This window comes from Leiobunum rupestre, chromosome 10 (assembly GCF_980474605.1).
Source record: "Leiobunum rupestre chromosome 10, qqLeiRupe1.1.hap1, whole genome shotgun sequence".
NCBI lineage: Eukaryota > Metazoa > Arthropoda > Arachnida > Opiliones > Sclerosomatidae > Leiobunum > Leiobunum rupestre.
The window spans coordinates 43,526,387-43,547,403 of NC_143393.1; the positions used below are offsets into that span (position 1 = coordinate 43,526,387).

General features: G+C 38.5%; 1 protein-coding gene across 2 annotated transcripts in view; it reads right to left on the reverse strand.

Moving 5' to 3' along the window:
* Positions 1-21,017, reverse strand: part of LOC149925981 (uncharacterized) — a 44,698-nt gene that overhangs the window by 4,019 nt on the left and 19,662 nt on the right. For both annotated transcript variants that reach the window (XM_090159744.1, XM_090159743.1), the window contains exons 4-6: positions 11,756-11,970; positions 7,155-7,311; positions 6,828-7,066 (exon numbers count right to left, since the gene is read on the reverse strand). In XM_090159744.1, the coding sequence (XP_090015870.1) occupies positions 6,828-7,066; positions 7,155-7,311; positions 11,756-11,970 (611 nt within the window). The remainder of the gene's footprint in view (positions 1-6,827; positions 7,067-7,154; positions 7,312-11,755; positions 11,971-21,017) is intronic.

The following is a 21,017-nucleotide window of genomic DNA, read 5'->3' on the forward strand; positions in this document are numbered from 1 at the left end:
CTGCTTGGTTTTTCGCTTGTTGCAGCCTACTTCCAGGGGCTAGTAGGCCGCACTTTGAAGCTCTCTGGCGCTCATTTAACTCATCGTAGGAAAATGGGAAAAAACAGGCATACTTCTCAACTCATCCCCTGCAACTCCTTAGAATTTTTGCATCACCTTTTGAAACACCCTGTATAATACGGTGGGAAAAAGTTTACTCGGGGCGAGTTAAACTTTTGAGACCAAATCATTTGATTAGTTCCGAAATTTCCCAAGCAGTTGTAAGATGTTTAGTAATAAAATTGAACCTAGAAGACAGACAGTTCATAGGATGAATAATTTAAAACTTTTTAGGCAGTGATATTATCTCTCTCTATTTGTAAACATGGTTAAAATATTTATCGTACTGATAGATTTTTGAAATGTTAAATAGTAAAAAGTTATAAAAATACGCAACTTTATAATAAAATAAAATTTATATTTCTAAAATTTTATATTAAATAGGTACTAATTGATTAATTTAGGACATTATTGTAGGCAAGAGACCAAGACATTATTGTAGGCAAGAGACCAAGAAACTATGACGTAATTGTTGGGTTTGACTTACACCTGTGTGGTTACTTAAGTATTAGCTTAGGTGAGTATTCATTATTAGTATACACTCTAATGAAATTATTATGAAATTTAAGTGTAATTTCCCCTTGGTAGTTCGAGGCCGCGAATTTCAAACTACCAAATATATTTAAATCATTAACGAAATTGTTTAATGGAAATAGGCCTTTCTATAAAGTAACATTGGCCTTCTTGTTTTGATGTTGCTAATGCGTCACGGGTGACGTTTCGATGACGTTTTACTATAAAAATCCCTGGACATAAGAATAAATAGTTCTTTTTATAAAATAACGTGGCCTTCTTGTTGAAATGTTGCTCTTACGTCACAGTCTCTTACTTTGACAAGCCTACTAGCGCGCGCTACAGTCGCGAGGAATATAGCTTTTTCTAGAGCGCGTGCAAATAGCTCGTGCGAAGAATACACAAATAAAGCTGGGTCTTGTGACGTAAGAGCAACAGTTTAACAAGTTGGGCAAGACCACTTTTTATTTTATAAAATCAACTATTCGACGAGGCACCCCGTTTTAAGTCTAAGATGAACTAAACTTCTACGTATTTAGTGACGAATGAGCTACATAAAAACAAGCCAGATTTCCCGCACGGTACTGATGAGTCCCAAATAGGACGAAACCGGTATCAGGGCCAGCTTGGATGGGTGTGCATAAGGTGCCAGTGCACAAGGCCCCGCGATTCCCATAAAAATTGGGGGCCCCGCGAAATTGGAATTATAGTACGCACGTTAAAACAATTCAAAATTTCATTGATTTCATATGTTAATAAATATTTAATGCAATATGATTGTGTAGTTTCTTTAACAAAAAATAGTATTCATTAAAAATCGTCTAAAAAGAGGGGCCCCGATATTGGCTTTCGCACCAAGCCCCGCCAAACACCAAGCCGGCCCTCGGCGGTCTATAGTTGGAATTTATGGCTAAATTATTTTATTTTATTTAGTTTTTCACTCGAAGATCCATTTGATCCGAGTTTCGCGTCTTTTTGTTTGCTCGAAGACCTATCGGTACGAGCTATTAGTAAGTTTTTAAATTTCTTCAAATTTGTTTAGGGTTTAGCTTTTTGGTCCCTTTTCATTATGGACTTTTCTGCTTATTCGGGTATTTTATCGCATAAAAACAAGCCCAGCAAGCGTAGCTTATCTTACAGAAAGGCCTATGACAAATAAAGAACAATACACTCTAATCCAGCCAGCCACTCGATTTCAGACTATAACGTTTAATCCTAAAAGTAATAACGAAGAACAGCTGTTTTTGTCCAAAGAAAATTTGAAGGCATAGCTATCGGAATTTCGACGTGTGGTTACGGCTAATAACGGGAACGTAAGTTCTATAAGGTACTGTCAAAAGGCTTTTTAGCGCGGTTCCGCGTTTGAGACGGGGGAGGTCTTGCGTCGTCGGAATGCGGCGCACGTATTTCACTTATCGTCGACAGAGACGGGCCAATTTGAGCACGAAAACGAATTAAAGAGGGTCCTCCACTTTGGTTTCGTCGTGGTCAAAGAATTACCGACGGAGGGAACCTCTGGGAAAGCCATAAATTTGGCATCCGCGCCTCTGTCTGCCAATGAAATAATCACATCATCGGCGCCGCTAATCACGAGCTGTTGAAATAGCGAGTCTACTTTTTCACTAAAGCGCCGTTTTTTGGCCTTCAAAAACTGTATACGTACAGAAATAAGTCAAATCTGTTTCTTAAAGGCCGACTACATATTTATTCGGTTTACTCTGTTTCTTACTAGTAGTTGGCTGCTTGCATAGCATATGTATCTTGCAGCTAGGAGCAACAAACACAGCACCCCACCCAAGGAGAACGCAACCCGTCAAAAGTCGTGGATTTTCTCGCGTACATTTTTCATTGGCTAGAAGCTTTAGCGCCTGCTGCCGTCGGAAGGGGAAAAATTGGAAATTGTCTTCCCCCCCGCCCGTAAAACGTTCAGCGTAAAGGCTCGTGACGCTCGTCCAATGAAATTCGTACACAACCCTTCGTTAGCGTGTTTAAAGGCTAGCTGCGTTCTCCTTGTGTTTGTTGCTCCTAGCTTGCAGCCAGCCAGCTTCCAGTGAAAGACAGAGTAAACCGAATAACTATGTAGTCGGCCTTTAAAGAGTAAGTTGCAAATTAAATATAATTAAAAAATAAGTTGCAAATTATTCGTTACCGCCTTAATTTTGTTATTAAATGAAGCTCGTACGTTTAAAGTACCCAAAGATAAAGTTTCGTTGCTTTTCGTTTCGTAGTTAATTAGAAATAATTAGTAGAACGGCCAAACCTTTTGAATTTTAGCGTGGTGATTGACGTCATTGACTACATGTTATTAATCATTGGCCGCCTTATCCCCAACATTGAGTTTAGGCTTGAATACAAAATGTAGATGCTACTGATGGTCAAATCCAAAAAATCTCCTTTAGAATTATGGAATTCTACTACTGAATTTTGTACGTGGGGTCTTACACGGTTTTAAAAACACACGCGTGCTAAATTGGCATCGCCATATCTACTATATAAGTTTAAGCCGATATTGGCCGATACCGATATCAGCAAAATAGGCCGATGACCGATATTAGAAAAATAGACCGATATATCGGTGCATTCCTAATTATCAGTAAAGGTAGATGAATACTACACTTATATACTTCTGGCAATACGTATTTCGTGAAAGTATCTCTATGGAAAAATGCAAAATGTATTTTCACCCACGTTTTTTCTCGTTTGGAATTAACATTATTTTGTACTTTGCGTTTTTTATCTCTTTTCTTCATTCGATCGACGCCCCGAAAGCCAAGTCACCACGAACTATCAACGCGAGGAATTTACCACTCCGTCGCCTTTCGTAAGAAGTATCCGCTAATATTCGTCCCGATTATGCTTATTACTGAATTTATAATTATTTTCAAACGGGGGGGGGGGGGGAGGACTCGCTGCCTGTGAAATATGTCTCTGCGCTGGTTCGTTTTCTTGGCCGATCGTGGCCGGTTTGATAGCTCCCCCTGGAGCCTGAACGCAGAAGTGACACGACTCGAAAGCAAAAAAAAACCCCTATTCTATTGTATATTTGTACGGCTGACTTCATATCATAAAAAAATCATATTATAAAATTAATAAACCAGTATGTATATAAGTAACTGACAATCTGAGTTGATTACGAAATTATCGAGACACGTTTTTTAAATTAGCCCATTTTTAAATTCGCCTCGAGGTTAACTTGGTCTCCAAAATCCTAACAAGGAGGACCAAAACAAATTAAATAAACTAAGACGTTTGGGAGTGAACTTTTAAATTTTTAAAATTCTACAGAAAATGATTACCAGGAGCCTATAAATTGAAATTTTGAGTATGAATCACCATATTTTTCTCGAGGGGCAAGTCACTTCCTTGATTAACGACGCACCCCTCGAAAGATTAAATCCGATTTAATCGTGATTATTTTGATTAAATTCAATTTAATTACGATTATGTTGATTAAATCACGTTTAATCACGATTAGAATGTCATAATTAAATAATTAAATCTGATTTAATCATAATTAAATGATTAAATATTATTTAATCATAATTAAATGATTAAATCTTATTAAAATGATTAAATGATTAAATATTATTTAATCATAATTAAATGATTAAATCTTATTAAAATGATTAAATGATTAAATCTGATTAAAATTATTAAATCCTGATTAAAAAGATTAGATCATGATTAGAATGATTAAATTTCGTTTAAATCTTGATTAGATTTTTTAATCTGAATTGCCCTGATTTAATCATTTTACTATGATTAAGACGCACCCCAAATGGAAATGACCTACCCCCCGATTTTTCTAGTTGAAGGAAATAAAAGTGGCTCCAAAATCATTCTACTAAGGGTCGAAAATATAAAAAATTGGGCCACTGGTCCTTTGACTGAAGATAGTATTAACTTATTTCTGACCACAAAAAAACAAACTTAATCTTTAATCGTGACGAAGGTCCAAATACTTTTTTAGCCACTTTGTGGAAATTGTAACCGAGTTTCGCTTTCACTCACACACCTGATGATGCTACCGAACGGTAAGCGAAACTAGTCGTGACCAGCATTTTAAATAAAATGTTCTTTTAATTTTTACTATGCAAAAGTGGTTTGATTTTACTTTATTCAGTATCATCAGTGGCCTATCAATTTAGAAACCTATTTTTAATTTGCAGCTTGATGTATTTGATTTTTTGACGAGGTCGCAGGCTTCAAATTTTGAGCTCGAATATCTTAAAACAACGAGCACCGTTGCCAACTGTACTATATACTTTTCGATAACATTACCTCCGTACTATAATTTCACTATATTTCCGATATTTGCGCGATAATTAAAAATTTTAGTTTAGAAAGTTCCTTAAGAACACGTTTCCAGTCTGTTATATTACTCCTAGTAGGCTATGAATGGAAATATTATACCATCTTAGACTCGCAAATACGGCGGACTAATCAAGCGCGTTGTAGGAACGAAATAGGCCGTGGAACTTGGAAGTGGGTAACAATAAATATGTGAGTACGGCCAACTATGATCATGTGCTACCACGCTAAAGCGAGTAATCCAAGTTGGCCGTACTTGGGTACTATCATTTTCTAGAAAATTCGAAAACTTTTGGGTTTCGATACTATAATTTCAGTTTTGGGACCTGGCAACGCTGCCAACGAGGGAAACTTAATATTTAGGTGCAGATACGACACAGTTCCAAGATAAAGGGCTAGTTACTTTCAAAAGTTTATTAAAATCTGGTAAGTTTTACTAATTCCTACTACGATGATAAACATTTCGCTATTTGATTTGGTGGTAAAAAGGGTTGACTTCAACAACACTTTGAACTGGGCCGGATTACCCAATAGGCCGACTAGGCCTGGGCCTAGGACACCAAGCCTACAAGGGGCACCAAGAGGTTTCGAAAAATTTAAAAGTACAAAAATGTTATCATTTACTTTTCACAAAAGGTTTTTTTTACGGAGTAATTTTAGTAAAGGCGTCCACATTTTTCGATACCATGTAAAGCACTGATTTATTAAAATCACTAAAATATCCGCAAAGTCTACATTGAAATTGTATTTTCTATACATTTGTCAGTTATAAATGGCGGGAGTACCTCACTCGCCATTGAAAGGGGCACCAAAATTAGCTAGGCCCCAAAAGGTTTTAATCAGGGTTCGAAAACAAAAAACACACCCCAAAAAACCCACTTTAAAAACCCACCTGAGAAAAGCCCACTTTAAAATTTCATATTTTAATGAAAAGGCATTTTTACTAAATTAAAACCATGGAGACCACTGTTGTACAATAAAAAATTAATAAAAAATTTTCTTTTATTAAAACTAAATAAAAGCTATGCTACGGCCGTTTCGACGCCGAGTCTAGCGTCGTCAGGCGATTACGTACTAAGTAATTAGTAATTTACAAAGTTAACCGGCTTGTTAACTTAATAGTTGAGACTTGAGACTTATGACTTCAGATTTCTACCAGTCCTTTGGTTCAGCTTTGCTACCTTTGCAGTATCTGTACACTTTTACAAGCTTTTCAGCTTTTTCTGACACAAAAAAAGCAGTTTACCTAGCAGACGATATCTAGTCCCTACAATCTTTTTGAGCAGGGCTCGACATAAGACCTTTCTAATTTCTCTTGATTTGGGGTTTTTTTGACATATCATGTTATACAAATATGGAAATAGTATACTAAAATAAAAAACCCACCCGAATAAAAATAACCCACGAAAAACCCACAAAAAACCCACTGGGTTGGGCTTTTTGGAAAAAACCCGGGTTTTTTCGAACCCTGGTTTTAATCCGGCCTGACTTCGAAAGAGGCAAATGTATGAAATGATGATAAAATACGCGAAAAAGTAGATTAGTCCATAATTAAAAGGGATACTATAGCTAAATCCTAAACAAATTTGAAGAAATAAAAAACTTACTAATAACTCGTACCAATAGGTCTTCGAGAAAACAAAAAACGCGAAACTCGGATCAAATAGATCTTCGAGTAATAAACTAAATAAAAAAAAATAAAATAGCCAGAAATTCCAACGGTAGACCGGTTTCGTTCTATTTGGAACTCATCAGTACCGTGCGGGAAATCTGAATTTGTTTAGGATTTAGCTATAGTATATCCCTTTTAATTATGGACTAATCTACTTTTTCGCGTATTTTATCATCACAGTCCATAGGTGGTTTCTTCTAACTTAACAAATGTATGAAATGATCGATCCTACCTGAGAAGGAAGGGTTGAAGCCGAGATGTAGGAAGAGGTGGCGTCGGCCACGGTTTGGTGGTGGTGGTGGTGATGGTGGTTGCTGTAGACGCTTTGAATCCCACTCCTGGAGTCCGCCGTCCCGCCGTTGTTAGAACTGGTCAGGGGATCGCCGCTGTGATGCAAAGGGATGGTCGAAGGTGCCGAGACCCCGCTCTGACCAGCGGCCACCGCCGCCGCCGCTGCCACGTGGAAGGCTTCTGTTCCGAGAGAGTGATATACGTGTGAATGCGGGTCGTTGTCTCCTTGTAGGAAGGAGAGTCTACGAAGGTCTGGTGCGAAACGTACCTTGGGCGGACGAGGCCGAGTATCCTCCGGGATCTGGAAGCAAGTAGGTGCCCGCTCCCGTCGGATAGGACATGGGCAGACTCAGGTGGTTGAAGCCGTTCAACTGTTGACTGCCCATTTGTTTCCTCCAGCGTGCTCGCCGGTTGCTGAACCACACCTGAATCGAAAAAGTCATTCTTTCGTTAGGAAAGAGTCGTTTTATCATCTAATATAGCACCCTCTAAAACTCCGGAAACCTTCGCTCTAATGGCCATCGAAGGCTTATTTGCTACAGAGAAGGCAATGGTCTTGATGACCTATGTCATAAGAAAATCTAATCCACATCAATTTCCTCTGCATCAAAGAAACTAATGACCATCGAAGGCCTATTTGGTTCAAAGAAGCTAATGACTTTTGATGATCTATCTCCATAAGGAAATCTAATGGCCAACACGTCATCTGCATCAATGAAGCTAATGGACGTCGAATCCATCGAAGGCCTATTAGTATCAGGTAATTATGACCTTCGAAGGCCTATTTGATTCAAAGAACCTTATGGTTTTTGATGACCTATCTCCATAAGGAAATCTAATGGCCAACACGTCATCTGCATCAAAAAGCTAATGGGCGTTGAATCCATCGATGACCTATTTGCATCCGGTAATCTAATGGCCATCGATGACCTATTTGCATCCGGTAATCTAATGGTCATCGATGACCTATTTGCATCAGGTAATCTAATGGCCATCGATGACCTATTTGCATCAGGTAATCTAATGGCCATCGATGACCTATTTGCATCAGGTAATCTAATGGCCATCGATGACCTATTTGCATCAGGTAATCTAATGGCCATCGATGACCTATTTGCATCAGGTAATCTAATGGCCATCGATGACCTATTTGCATCTGGTAATCTAATGGCCATCGACGACCTATTTAAATCAGGTTATCTAATAGCCATCGATGACCTATTTGCATCAAAGATGCTTACGACCTTCGAAGACCTCTATCCATAAGAAAATTTAATTAAAAACGCTAATAATTATTTATGTCTTATTAGCATACAAGAAGCTAGCAACTTATGACAAGCCACGTACCCAATCTATACTTTTCACAATCGAAGCCCCCATCAAATGTTAATCTCCTAACAATAGGTATTATACACTTAAACGTGAAGTTTGACAGGGTAATGGCGTTATTCAATTGTAACAAAACACACCCTGTTATTATTATTATGACTATAAACGAAGCAAGCTGGCGATAAGAGGCCCAATCTTTTTCCCTCCTTGGATCTGATAGACATCGATAATTATTATAGCAGCGAGTTCGAGCGGCAGTCCACCCAGACAGACCTGGTAACATCTTGCCAGAGGTGTGTGTGTGTCTGAGATGACGCGTATTTCTGGCGAGATAAACTCCCGTAGTGAGCGCGCGTCATTCAAGATCACACCTGAAGAAGTAACGCGCCCACTCGCCACCAATAGGCCTCGGTTCCCAACAAAGACTGCCGCCGATATTTCCACCTCGCGGTTACCTAACAATCCAACAGGATTAAACGTAGCGCCATCCCTTAGCGTTTGATAGTACCGTCGGATGAGTGCCTGACGTATCTAAAAAAAAACCCGCCTAAGAAAAGTTCTATTTGAAGAATGGTGAAAAAGAATATCGAGAACAAGTTATTCTTCATCAAGTTTTGAAACGTTTTTTCGCGTCTCCCGGCTGGGGTTTTTGATTAGAGATTCGCCGAGACACGTCACTGCCACACGCGATGTTTGAAGGGAGATTTTTTTGATTACTCGATGCTTATCTAAGTCTACTTGTCCATCAAGTAAACACCTTGCCTTCCCATTTTTTTTATACGCTGACGTCGCCGTTTCTTTTTAGTTTCTGATATTCAAACCGGAAACACGGGTTCTTCGCTTAATACCGAAAACGATGTTTGCCGTCGTTTCAATTTTTAAACGTATTTTTGAAAATTTAATTGATTCGTGATTTATTTTTTAAGTTGGTTCGCGTAATATTAAAAGCCTATACTCTAAGTCACTGTTATCTTTGACCACTACCAAAGGCATTCGTTATCTTTATTTATATACCCCCGCACGGATTTTTCGTTAATATAGTCCGCTAATTAAAGTTATCTATGTTGTTAAATATTATTAGATTTTAGTCAGGTGAAATTTATTGTCTGCCACTAATACGAAGGGCTTGAAAAGGCTCGTGAAATATTAGTATTTTTTTCCACTTCAAAATTGAATTTAAAGAAACATGGTAAGTACATCAACCACCGCTTTTCATAATAACATTGGATTCTACATTAAAAACATCATATCCACCCTATTTTAAAAGATTTTACAACCAAGAACTAACGATTGGACATAAAACGTATAATTTTTCTACGTAAATTAACACGATAATTTTTCCGCGTGAGCTTGAGTGCAAAGTTCGTAAGTTGCGAGAAACATTTTTTGAACCATGTGTTCTATTATTTGAAAATTGCACCTTTTAAAACCGGAAGAGGACTAAGGCCATCTATTGGTCAGAGAATGAAGTTACTCGGATGGTTATTAATGTAAAATGCCGACCCCTTTAGTTGTCTCAGCTAACATTGATTTCGAGTATAGCTGATTATTATTATTATTAACATTGATAATTAGCCTTGAGATATGCTAGCTTAATTGTGTCAGGAGTAATATGATTTAAATTAAATTACCTTTTATATATTTAATTAAATCATATCGTATACTTCAATTAATGTATATAAAAATGCGCGAAATAATTCGGATGTAGCAATGACAATTCAAGGAGAACAAATTAAAATTGTAATTAAATCTATTAATATTAATTTAAACTGGTAGTACACGCAATATGTCAATCAATTAAACTGGAAAAAACCATTAAGTGTTTAATGACCAATAAAGTCAGAAGTATATAGAAAGTTTCTTTGAGTGAAGGATTTGCTTGAAAACAGGCTGATTTTTGAAAATTCATTTCGGGAAAAATGCAGAATTAAATATGGTTTAAACATAAGAAAAATATCGCTATGCAGTCGTAATTTTCACATTTTATATCGGGAAATGTTTTGTAGTTATGAAATCTGGATTTGAAGACGTGTAAGTAAAATGAAAAGTATACGCCAAATGTTTCATTTTTACAATCATATAGATATTTAATGATACGCTTCTGATAAAAAGCATTATTGGTTTTCTTTGTAAATTCTACCAAATGCAACCAACCGGTTTTGAAGCAATTAATGTCATTCTCCAGTTTTCATTGGCAAATAACAGTTTTCAATTTGACATTAGATTCAGCTTGTATCTGTATTGGTTACACCATAAGGCAAATATTTATATAGTTGAATGTGGAAATGGAAATATGTCATTGCAAAATCGTTGAAGGAAATCTATTCGGCTAACGGGACAATAATAACAGGGATAAAGCCCCGATATTTGTGTGGTCTCCGTTTTGTTTGGAGATTTTGACATTTCGTTATATCGAATTGCGAACTTGACGGTCGTTTTGTAACAGACCTTAAATATTTCCCTACGCTGGCCAAAATTTTTGATATTCGTACGGATTTCATTTTGGTGGCGAATTAAACGTCTTTTCCACGCGACAATTACTGGGTGGTAATTCCCCCCGAATTCGCCCTTTATTTAAATTCATTTCCTTTATAATCCGGGTGGTCTCCTTCGCTTGATCACGAGTCAAGTTTATTATTACAGTAGAGACATAGTAATTTAATAATTCACAAGTATAATTTCGTAATTCCGATAGGAAAACGCGAATTACTTTATCACCTCGGGAAACGTTTCTCTAACACGGGAATAAATTATTCATTTAAATTTAATTAAATTTGGCAACGAAAGCGCGCTTTTTTCTCGTATAATAATGATTAAATTAAATACGGGAATGTGGGTTTTTCCTATGATCATTTTTGTAGTTTCAGCATTTTCAACAAAAGCATTTATTTATAAATTGCGGAATTTACATAAAGATCAATTTCTTCGATTGATATAGGGACAAGAATTCCCGAAAATGAGATCAAATGAATTTAAATAATTCACGATATCTGATAATTAATTAAATAGAATTTGTAATTGAAATGTGAAAAATGAACGGAAATATAACAACAGAGATAATTTGGGCAAATACGAGCAAAAAATAATATTTCAATCTAACGATGGGGAGGTGGGAGTGGATTACCTGGACCCGAGTTTGAACTAGTATTGTAAATCGGAAAATGTTCCGCGAAAAATGACAGAGGCCTTTTTTTTCGCAAAATAATCCGTATTTTTCCGAAAAATATAAAAAAAGTTTTCATTCCATGATTAGTCTAATATTGTTTGAAAATTTAAATAAAGCGGCATTTTCGCCTCATTTTTTCGAATCTAAAAGTAAAACTAAACCTCTAGACTAGCTTTAAACTGATTAACAATGCAACACTATTAATGTTTGGTAGTATGTTTACTGATATTAGACATTTTATATCGATAAAAAGTTAAAAACATTAAAAATGAAAATCGAATAAGAGATGGTTTAGATTCCAATCTTAATTTTAATGATAAAACCTCTCATTTAATTAATTAATTATTTCCCCAAATTAGACGCTGAATATTTACCTGTATCCTGGCTTCGGTCAGTTTCGTCCGTTGAGCCAATTCCTCGCGAGTGTAGATGTCCGGGTACTGGGTCCTTTCGAAGGCCTTCTCCAGCTCGTCCAACTGCAGGGCCGTGAAGGTGGTCCGGGATCGCCTCTGCTTCCTCTTCAGCTGCAGCCCGGGTTCCGAATCACAATCGGACATGGCCGAATCTTCTCCACTGCCGTCTTTACCACCTTCACAAATAAAAACGACCATTTTAGAAATTAGAATTCAATTCGTACGAAATTTTATCACATATTCGAAACCTATTGTCTAATTAATGTAATAATCTGGGCCCTGCAGAGAGGGTTTAGTGTGAGAAAATCCCCGAGGCCTGGTGAAAAAACGGCCCTAAGGCGTGCTTTTTTGGGACCCATTGCCTAGCTATCCCCCATTAAGTCATGGGCTAAATGGGCCCCCAGCCAGTTTTGGGCCCCCGGAAAAGCCAGCCATACAGCCTCTACTCTAGGAATAAGGGATTAGTTGGTTAAATATTATTTATGCTCATTTCATATTACGTATCTTTTAGTTACGTCTAAAGTAATTTGACCCATCGCCACATCGCGTATCATACGATACCAACAATTTCTTAAATCTAGCAGTGACTCACTGTCAGTAAAAATCTTATTTTCAGTAGGCCTATGTTATACTTCTGAAATTAAAAGTTTTGGTTTGATTATTGTGTAGGTCAATTTAGACAACGGACATACAAAGGATCAAAAAGGTCTTAAGAAATAATTTAGCCGAGGGCCCCAGAGGGTCTTAAGACCGGCCTGCCCACGGATTGGCTCCTTTGGGGGCCCTCGGCTAGAGACTGAAGATGGGCCCCCTTACCGGGGGTATGGAAACAAATACCGTTTAAAGTGTACTAGATTCTACGTGCACATTAATTTAAAACGCCAAACGAGTCTAAAGGACCTTAAGAAAAAAATTATTGTAAGCAATTCGGGGGCCCTAGGCAATCATCGACCAGCCGATCTGGGCCCACGATAGCATAATAATAATCAACCAGGCTAATAACCAAGGCACCACCCTAGGCCTAAGTCATCAAGCTACTTTTAAAGTCATGAATTCAGGTGACCGGGTTACAACGCGTAGGAGGGTGGTGGCAAGCCCTTCATGCCAGGCGAGCCAAAAGTATACACTAACAATTACTGTTAACCTCAACAAGTTTTTATGGATAACGGAAATAGAATAACTCGGGGTAAAACCCCTTAAACCAGTGAGGAGTGAACTTGCAAACTCAACGCGGAAGGAGTGGTTCCGAGTTTTCAGCCAGTGCCCCAAGTTGGGATCGAACCCGGCTCCTCTCGCTACGAGGTGAAAGTGCTAACCACTCCGGCACCCCACTGTCTCTGCACGGGACACCGATATCATTGGAACGAGGATACGCTAGCGTATAATTAGGATCTTTCTAACTATCAAAATAAATGGCGCAAAGTGTCTAGAGGAAAATGGTGTGATAAGAGCGAGGGGGGAAGGTGCGGGGCCTCGGCTCGGGCCAGAGATGAAAAGTGCCGAAAGTGTCCCGAGTCACGACAGTGGCCGTTTAATCTTATTAGTACAGGTTTCTCCGTTTGCCGCTTCAAAGATGGTCTCTCGCCAGCCATTTTTTACCCGCGCGAGAGAGTTGGTCCTTGTGGCGGCGGCTATAAACGAAATACCGCCCAGGGTGTCCCTCGGAATTGACCTCACCCGTAACTTTATCAATTGGCAAAAGCCGGCAGAAAGACGAGGGAACCTATCCGTGGCACCTTATCATTCCACCTCTACCCCCTCTCCATCATGCCGAATTCGTTACTAGAAATCGCACTCGGGCTGCGATCGCACTCGGCCGGCCAATAGTACATTGCATTTAATATATAATTCGGTATATTTTCATTCGTTACATTGCCAAAAGATGGCACCACGTAACGCTAAAGATACGTTTTTCTTAACTAAATAAAATGTAGAAAATTATGTAACGTTAACGTTTGCTTTTACCATAAGCAAAATTTTAGAAATTGACAACTTTATTTACGTAATAAAAGCAATTAAAAACATATTTTCATAAGTTGTTATTGACGACGACATCTAATTTCGCGTCTCTTCAGGCGCATCATCATCGTTATTTTATACGTAAGTAGTCAACCATTAAACTTAACATGTCTCTTACGTAAAAATGTGTTGCCACAGTTTTTTCAGATTAAAATTCACTGTCATCTTCAGGTTTTTCTCTGACTTATTTTGAAACACCAGTTTGCCTTTTTAAAACCGGTATTTTAGGCAAAGTTCAACCGAAATTAAATTTCCTGACTTTTCGCTGATTTTTAGACGAAATTTGGAAATTCCTTGATTTTTCCCTCATTTTTAGGCGAATTGTTTAAATTCCCTGACTTTTCCCTTATCTTTAGACGACATTTGTAAATTCCCTGACTTTTCCCTAATTTGTAGACTAATTTTTTAAATTCCCTGACTTTTCCCTTATTTTTAGACTAATTTTTGAAATTCCCTGACTTTTCCCTTATTTTTAGACTAATTTTTGAAATTCCCTGACTTTTCCCTTATTTTTAGACTAATTTTTGAAATTCCCTGACTTTTCCCTTATTTTTAGACTAATTTTTGAAATTCCCTGACTTTTCCCTGATTTTTAGACCCATAATCGAATTCCCTGACATTTCCCGAAATTCCACGTTTTTCAGGTCCTGCGGCAACCCTGTACCTACATTATATTTCTTCTTATTTTACTAATACTACAACTAAATACGCTTAATTTTTCATTATTTAATCATCCACGTGTATACTTGATCATTTTCGAATATCGACAAAGAATGGAAATCAATTCGAATTCCACTCGAAAAAGCAATCCTTTTCCTTGATGCCTCGCCAGACAAACGGCACGACTTTCGGCTCTAGAAATTATTAATTAATAAGGAACTTCCCCCGTTAACCCCCCCCCTGCTGCAAACCCCACTCCTGCAAACAACAAACACCTCTAAAAAACGGGGAAAAAATAAAATAAAATTTTCAGTTATTCGTCGAAACGTGAAGGCGTTTTAATAGCTTTCGTGCTCACTCATTTTTGTAATTTATGTTTTTGACCGAAATTTTGTTTCTGGCCAACTCGTAGTTTGAACTGAGCCTTCCGCGAAGCTCGCGCGCGCTCTTTAATTTATTATTTTTCTTAAGAGTCTCTCTGAAAAGCTAGAAAGTAGTTACTCGTCCGGGTCTTAGGAGGGGGAAACACCGCTTTTGCTTAATAGTCCGACGACGTTAGTGGATGCTTCGTCTATAGGCGGCTTAGGGTCACTTTCTTCCAGTTGAAGGATATCGTAGGTAAGGTTACCGTCGTTTCAATCGAGGGCCGTAGATTTTGGGCAGGTGGAGGTGTCGGATAGTCTTCCCTTTCTCTACCCCCTCAACAACCCAAGCTGCATGCCTTTCCAACGCGTACGCGTACGCCGACTTACGATAGAAAGTTCGCGGTCAGACGTTCGGTTAGTTTTTCGTAATATTACCTCGAATTCTTTGATTTCCTCTCGCGGTGGGGGACTCGGTACTTTAAGTTATATTTTCATGTATAATCTTAAGTAAATACTACTTAATAAACTATAGCAAAATACAGGGTGTTTCCAAAGGTTATGCAAAATTTGAAGGAGTTGTAGGGGTGAGTTGAGAAGTATGCCTGTGTTTCTCCCATTTTCCTACGATGAGTGAAAAGAGTGCCAGAGAGCTTCAAAGTGTGGCCCACTATCCCCTGGAAGTAGGCTGCAACAAGCGGAAAACCAAGCAGCGGGGAAACGCGAACATTAAGGTTTGGGTTGCTGCGATAGGTAAAAAAAGAATTTGTAAACAAATCGAGGTAACCAGCGTGAAAAAGGAATATTAAACAGTATTTAAAGTCCCTGCTGCTTGTGTTTGCGCTTGTTGCAGCCTACTTCCAGGGGCTAGTAGGCCACACTTTGAAGCTCTCTGGCGCTCTTTTCACTCATCGTAGGAAAATGGGGAAAAACAGGCATACTTCTCAACTCACCCCCTACAACTCCTTAAATTTTTGCATCACCATTTGCAGCACACTGTATATATTTAATTAGAGCAGCGCAACTTGGTGTTACATATTAATTCACCTAATATAACACTTCCCATCAATATCTCTTTGGACTCAATTCTTGTCGTAACCATTATAGTCCAAAATGGATAATATTTAAAATATTGGTCCTTGGATACCAACACCTTATCGTGAACTTCTCCGCGTATTTTATTGGTTTGAATGTATTTTAATTAGAGATAATTACTATGTTGAGATGATTTTTAGGTTGGTAGCTCATTGCAGTGGCGTAGCTAAGACACCCTAGCCCCCCCCCCCCCCCCCCGCGCAGGGGCGGATGAACCCTTTCGGCAGCCTTTAGGCACAGAAAAATTTGTCGCCCCTTGGCATTGGTCAGATAAGGAGGGGCGTATCGGTTTTTTAAAAAAAAATAAATATATTTTAGTTTCCCCAAATCTTTTCGGCGTTATTTCTAGTAGGGGCAAGTACATGGACCGTGGGGCTTTAGCATAGTTTTGGCGCCCCTAGAAAAATGGCACCCTAGGCACGTGCCTACTTTGCCTGATGGTTAATACGCCCCTGCCCACGCGAAACTCTTTTCGGGGTTTTAGTCGGTACCTAGTATATAATTTGATAGGAATTTAGGGGCCCCTGAAGCCCTGTGACCCTCCTGCATTGCGGGGTCTACGGGGGTCTTACAAGGAGAGTACCCGAGGTGTTTATTGCCGATTTTGTTCAAAGTCGGGCGTAATGTAGACCTATATGAAATATGAAATTTCCCAAAAGGAGACGTTGCACTACCCATTCGATTTGCTATGGCAACCGAAAATGTTTTTGATCACTTAAAACAATAAAATCTCCATTTAAAAAAGCATGGGATTTTCTCGGTTTCACGAAAATTTTGAAAAATTTTGAAAATCACGAAATGTGTAATTTGGACCACATTTAGGTAAATTTCATTAAGTTTGGGTGAATTGGAACAATTTTGAGGTAAATTTGTAACAATTTTTGGGTAAAATAAGGAAAAAATCTTATTTTGGTTGTAAGTGGGCAAAAACATTTTTGTTGCCATGGCAAATCTAATGGGTAGTGCAACGTCTCCTTTTGGGAAATTTCATATCTCATAAAGATCTACATTACGCCCGACTTTGAGCAAAATCGGCAAAAAACACCTCGGGTACTCTCCTTGTTAGTTACGGCACTGGCTCATTGGTTTCCTAAAACGGACGTCATCGAAGCCCAAACGGGTGTCGCAGCTCCGGAATATTTTAGTGGCCCCAATTTAGGTCACTGATAACGTTAAAGCGCGGGGGTAGTCACTTAAGTAATCGGGTGTACAAATCATAAGTAATCACGGGAATGCATTTAAAAAAATAACTGGAAATCAGTGGCGTAGACAAGGGGAGAGTTTCCGTGCCGAAACCCCCCCTTCGGTGTAGCTTTGGTTGTATCAACTTTCCTCCCTTCTCAACCCCTCTCAGGTATTTTACATAGTTTGAACCCCTCTCTTGAAGGATTTCTGGCTACGCCACTGCCGGAAATCACTGAAAAATTGTGAGTAATCATTGGGAAATTTGTGGAAAATGATGCTTCGATAATTTTGCATTGAACACAGGGCAAATTATGTCATCTAACTAAAACTTCCATGGGGGGGTGAAGAGCAAGAAGATGGGCCCCTTTTATACTGGGCCCCTAAAAATCACCCTTGCGGGGCCTTTCCACCGGGCCCCGGGTATTTTCCCCTTCCGCGCCGATCTGATAGGACGCCACTGATCAATAACGGTAATAATATTCGAAGATTCCTCTCCAAAACTGTACATTTAGCGGCACTAGACGCGGAAAGACGGTGGTCTATACCACACACGATCCTTGTTTGTAGCGATAACGGGTAAATGGTACGCGAAAGGTCGGGAAAGGTCGCCTCGTCCGAATGCTATCTACTTAGTCCTTTAATCATCCCACGAAGATTTACAAAGGTTGCGTGCTGCCACGATCGTACAGTACCGCGTCTCACGCTCGTCTCAACATCAATAAAACTCTCTTCTCCCGTGTTTATATTTTAGTCGGTGTGTGCGGCCCGAGAATTCTCCGAGGTGGCCGAATTAGCACCTCGCCGAGACGGACCCGACTCTGTGATTAAGATTCGAAAGAGGGCCCGCGTTCGGGAGTCGCGCTTTCCGTCGGCCGCCCCGAATAACAAAGGTCAAAGTTTTCGCTTTTAAAGAGCCGTTTAGGGCGACTGGCACGTAACTCCCTCGGACCCGTCTTCTACCTTTCAAAGGGTACCATTATTGCCAAATGATAGGCTTTTGATAGGTGCTTATTTTCGGCTCAAAAAGGTGCCGGCGTACCGACGTTTTCCTCCGTTCGTGCCACCCCCCGCTCTCACGCGCTGTTGTCACCCCTGGAACCCCGCTGCAGTTTCGAACTTAGTATTCGGATCTCGTTCTAAGTTCATTTCGGTACTAATATTATTTCTCCAGTTCCATCACGGATTGCACTCGTACCTGTATATTTATTTCTTTAAATGTCGACATTCTTTACGTGTTTGCGTAATTGAATTAAGCTTTTCGCGTACGTTGCAGTTCTAGAACGTTAAGGAATATCTAAAAGTATATTATATAGCTCTTTGTGAAGTTTCCCGCTGATTTTGCTGGATACAATATGGAATTTAAAAAATACTGAGAAACAAAATATGTTTTGTAAATTAGTAAATTTCCCTACGCTAACTGCGGTTTTAAATCTGTCTCGAACCAGCGATGGCGCGTGTTTCATTATTTTAGCCATCCTATACGTATTGTAACCATAGATATAAGAAATGTATATAAAGGTCTAGATAAATTTCGGGGCGTCTAAGCCTAACATAAAATACGGAATTGACACCTAGCAGACACCGAGGAAGGCACGTGACCAAGAGCGCGAGCTCTCTTAGCATTTTAGTGCTAAGTGCTTGACCTTTCCGCAGGCCGTAGTCTTTAGACACCATCTGTTGGTGACTTTTAGTATAATTTTTAACCAGGAGACAATGGCTCTCGCGACGATAGCACGAGCTTTCTTACCGATAGATAGCGCGTTATAAGGATAGCCTGCAGAAATTACGCGTTTCTGCTATAGCTGTCACCTCCGTATTAACTCCCTTTGAAATATTTTATCTAGACCTTTATATACATTTTCTATATCTATGATTGTAACCCGGCGAGGGGTAAGACACTATGCGAACTCGGTGTACACTGCCGTACCTTTGACAGTGCTAAATGGAACTCACGAACTCTTGAAAATATGTACAATTAACAGTGCTAAATGCACGAACTCGGTGTACAGATTATCCGAGACTGTCTTACCCCTCGTAACCCGGTCACCTGTTTAAAGGTAGCTAGATGACTTGGGCCTAAGGTGCTAGAACACACAACAAGCATTTTTCCACGCCCAAGAATTAATTTAGGTACGTAAGAATATAAAATAATAAAAAGCAAGTACACTCTAAAGAAAAATAATTTTAGAAATCTTGAAATCAGATTGAAAATACAGAAATCTGGGTGACTAAAAACTAGTGTTGTAAGTCAGAAAATTTTCCGTATTTTTCCGAAAAAAATTTAAAAAGGGTTTTCATTCCATAATTAGTCTAATATTGTTTGCAAATTTAAATAAAGCGGCAGTTTCGCCTCATTTTTTTCGAATCTAAAAGTAAAACTAAACCTCTAGACTAGCTTTAAACTGATTAACAATGTAACACTATTAATGCTTTGTAGTATGTTTACTGTTATTAGACATTTTATATCGATAAAAAGTTAAAAACATTAACTCTTAAAAAATATTTTATGTTTCAATTTTTTTATTTTTCCGATTTGCGGAAACTTTTCTGCAATTCGGAAAATTTTCCGGAAATTGTTCTGCAAATTTTTCCACATTTTATTTTTCCAGAAAATTAACAACACTAAACCATAAATCAACAAGAAAATGATACACTGAAATATTAATTTCACGACCTTTCTGTTTTCTGAAATCACTTTGAGATTCAAAATGCCGTACACAAAATTTGCCCTTTTTAGATTAAATCGTAAGAATTTTAACTAGCTTAAGCTATACACTCTTTTACGAAGTCGGCCATTTCATTACAGGCCTAATTTAAAATAGTACAGGCAAGGGCGCCTGCACGTGCTCATCAGCTCGAGACGTCGCGTGCACTTGACCGCGTGAAGCGGCCTTGCATGCACTATTTGAAATCTGACCTGTAATAAAATGGCAGCTCTCACAAATAAGGATATAAAAGAGTGTATAGATTTCTAAAGACTATTGAAAAGTGAATTAATCCAGGTTTGTGTCACCAGAACTCGTCGGCAAAAGCCCAGCTTTTTAGGTAAATTAGAAACAGAGATAGTTGCCAAATAAGCGAGCAGTTTGTAAAGAAGCTACTTCACCTTTCTGCTCGAACAGCCGTTGAAATGCTCTCTAGCCTACATCGTAAAATTCCTCCCCATCCAACACAATTTGGTAATTATAACCTAGTTGCCGTAACTTGCGTTACTATTAGCGGTAACTAATCGCCTTACTATTAGCGATGGCTAATCGCGTTACTATTAGCGATAGCTATTCGCAGTATACTATTAGCTATAGAAATTCGCATTACTATTAGCTATAGCTATTCGCATTACTATTAGCGATAACTATATTCGCCTTACTATTAGCGATAACTATTCGCATTACTATTACTGTTAAATGTTCGTGTTACTATTAACAGTAACTAATCAACTTACTATTAGCGATGGCTATTCGTATTAATATTAGCGATAACTATTTGCCTAACTATTAGTGTTAAATATTCACCTCACAACTATTGGTAACTATTAGCAGTAACTAATCGCCTTACTATTAGCGATAGCTATTCGCCTTAATATTACTGGTAACTATTCGTCTTACTATTAGCGGTAAATAGTGGTCTTACTAACGAGGTAATTAGTAATCAGTGGTTAATATTCAACGATGTGACTAGTCGCTTTAATATTGAGCGTTAACCAGTCGTGTTAACGGTAAATTAGAATAAAAAATAAAAAATATTTACTATAGTTTTCTAAATTGACCATGTTTGCTAAAGATGAAAGCTATTTACGAAGAATAAAGTAGTAACTAATTTTACGATATAAAACGAGCGCTTACTAGAGCGGAATTCTCCTTTATAATTTCGTTGCACTTAATTTTCGGGGTAAAAGGTATTGG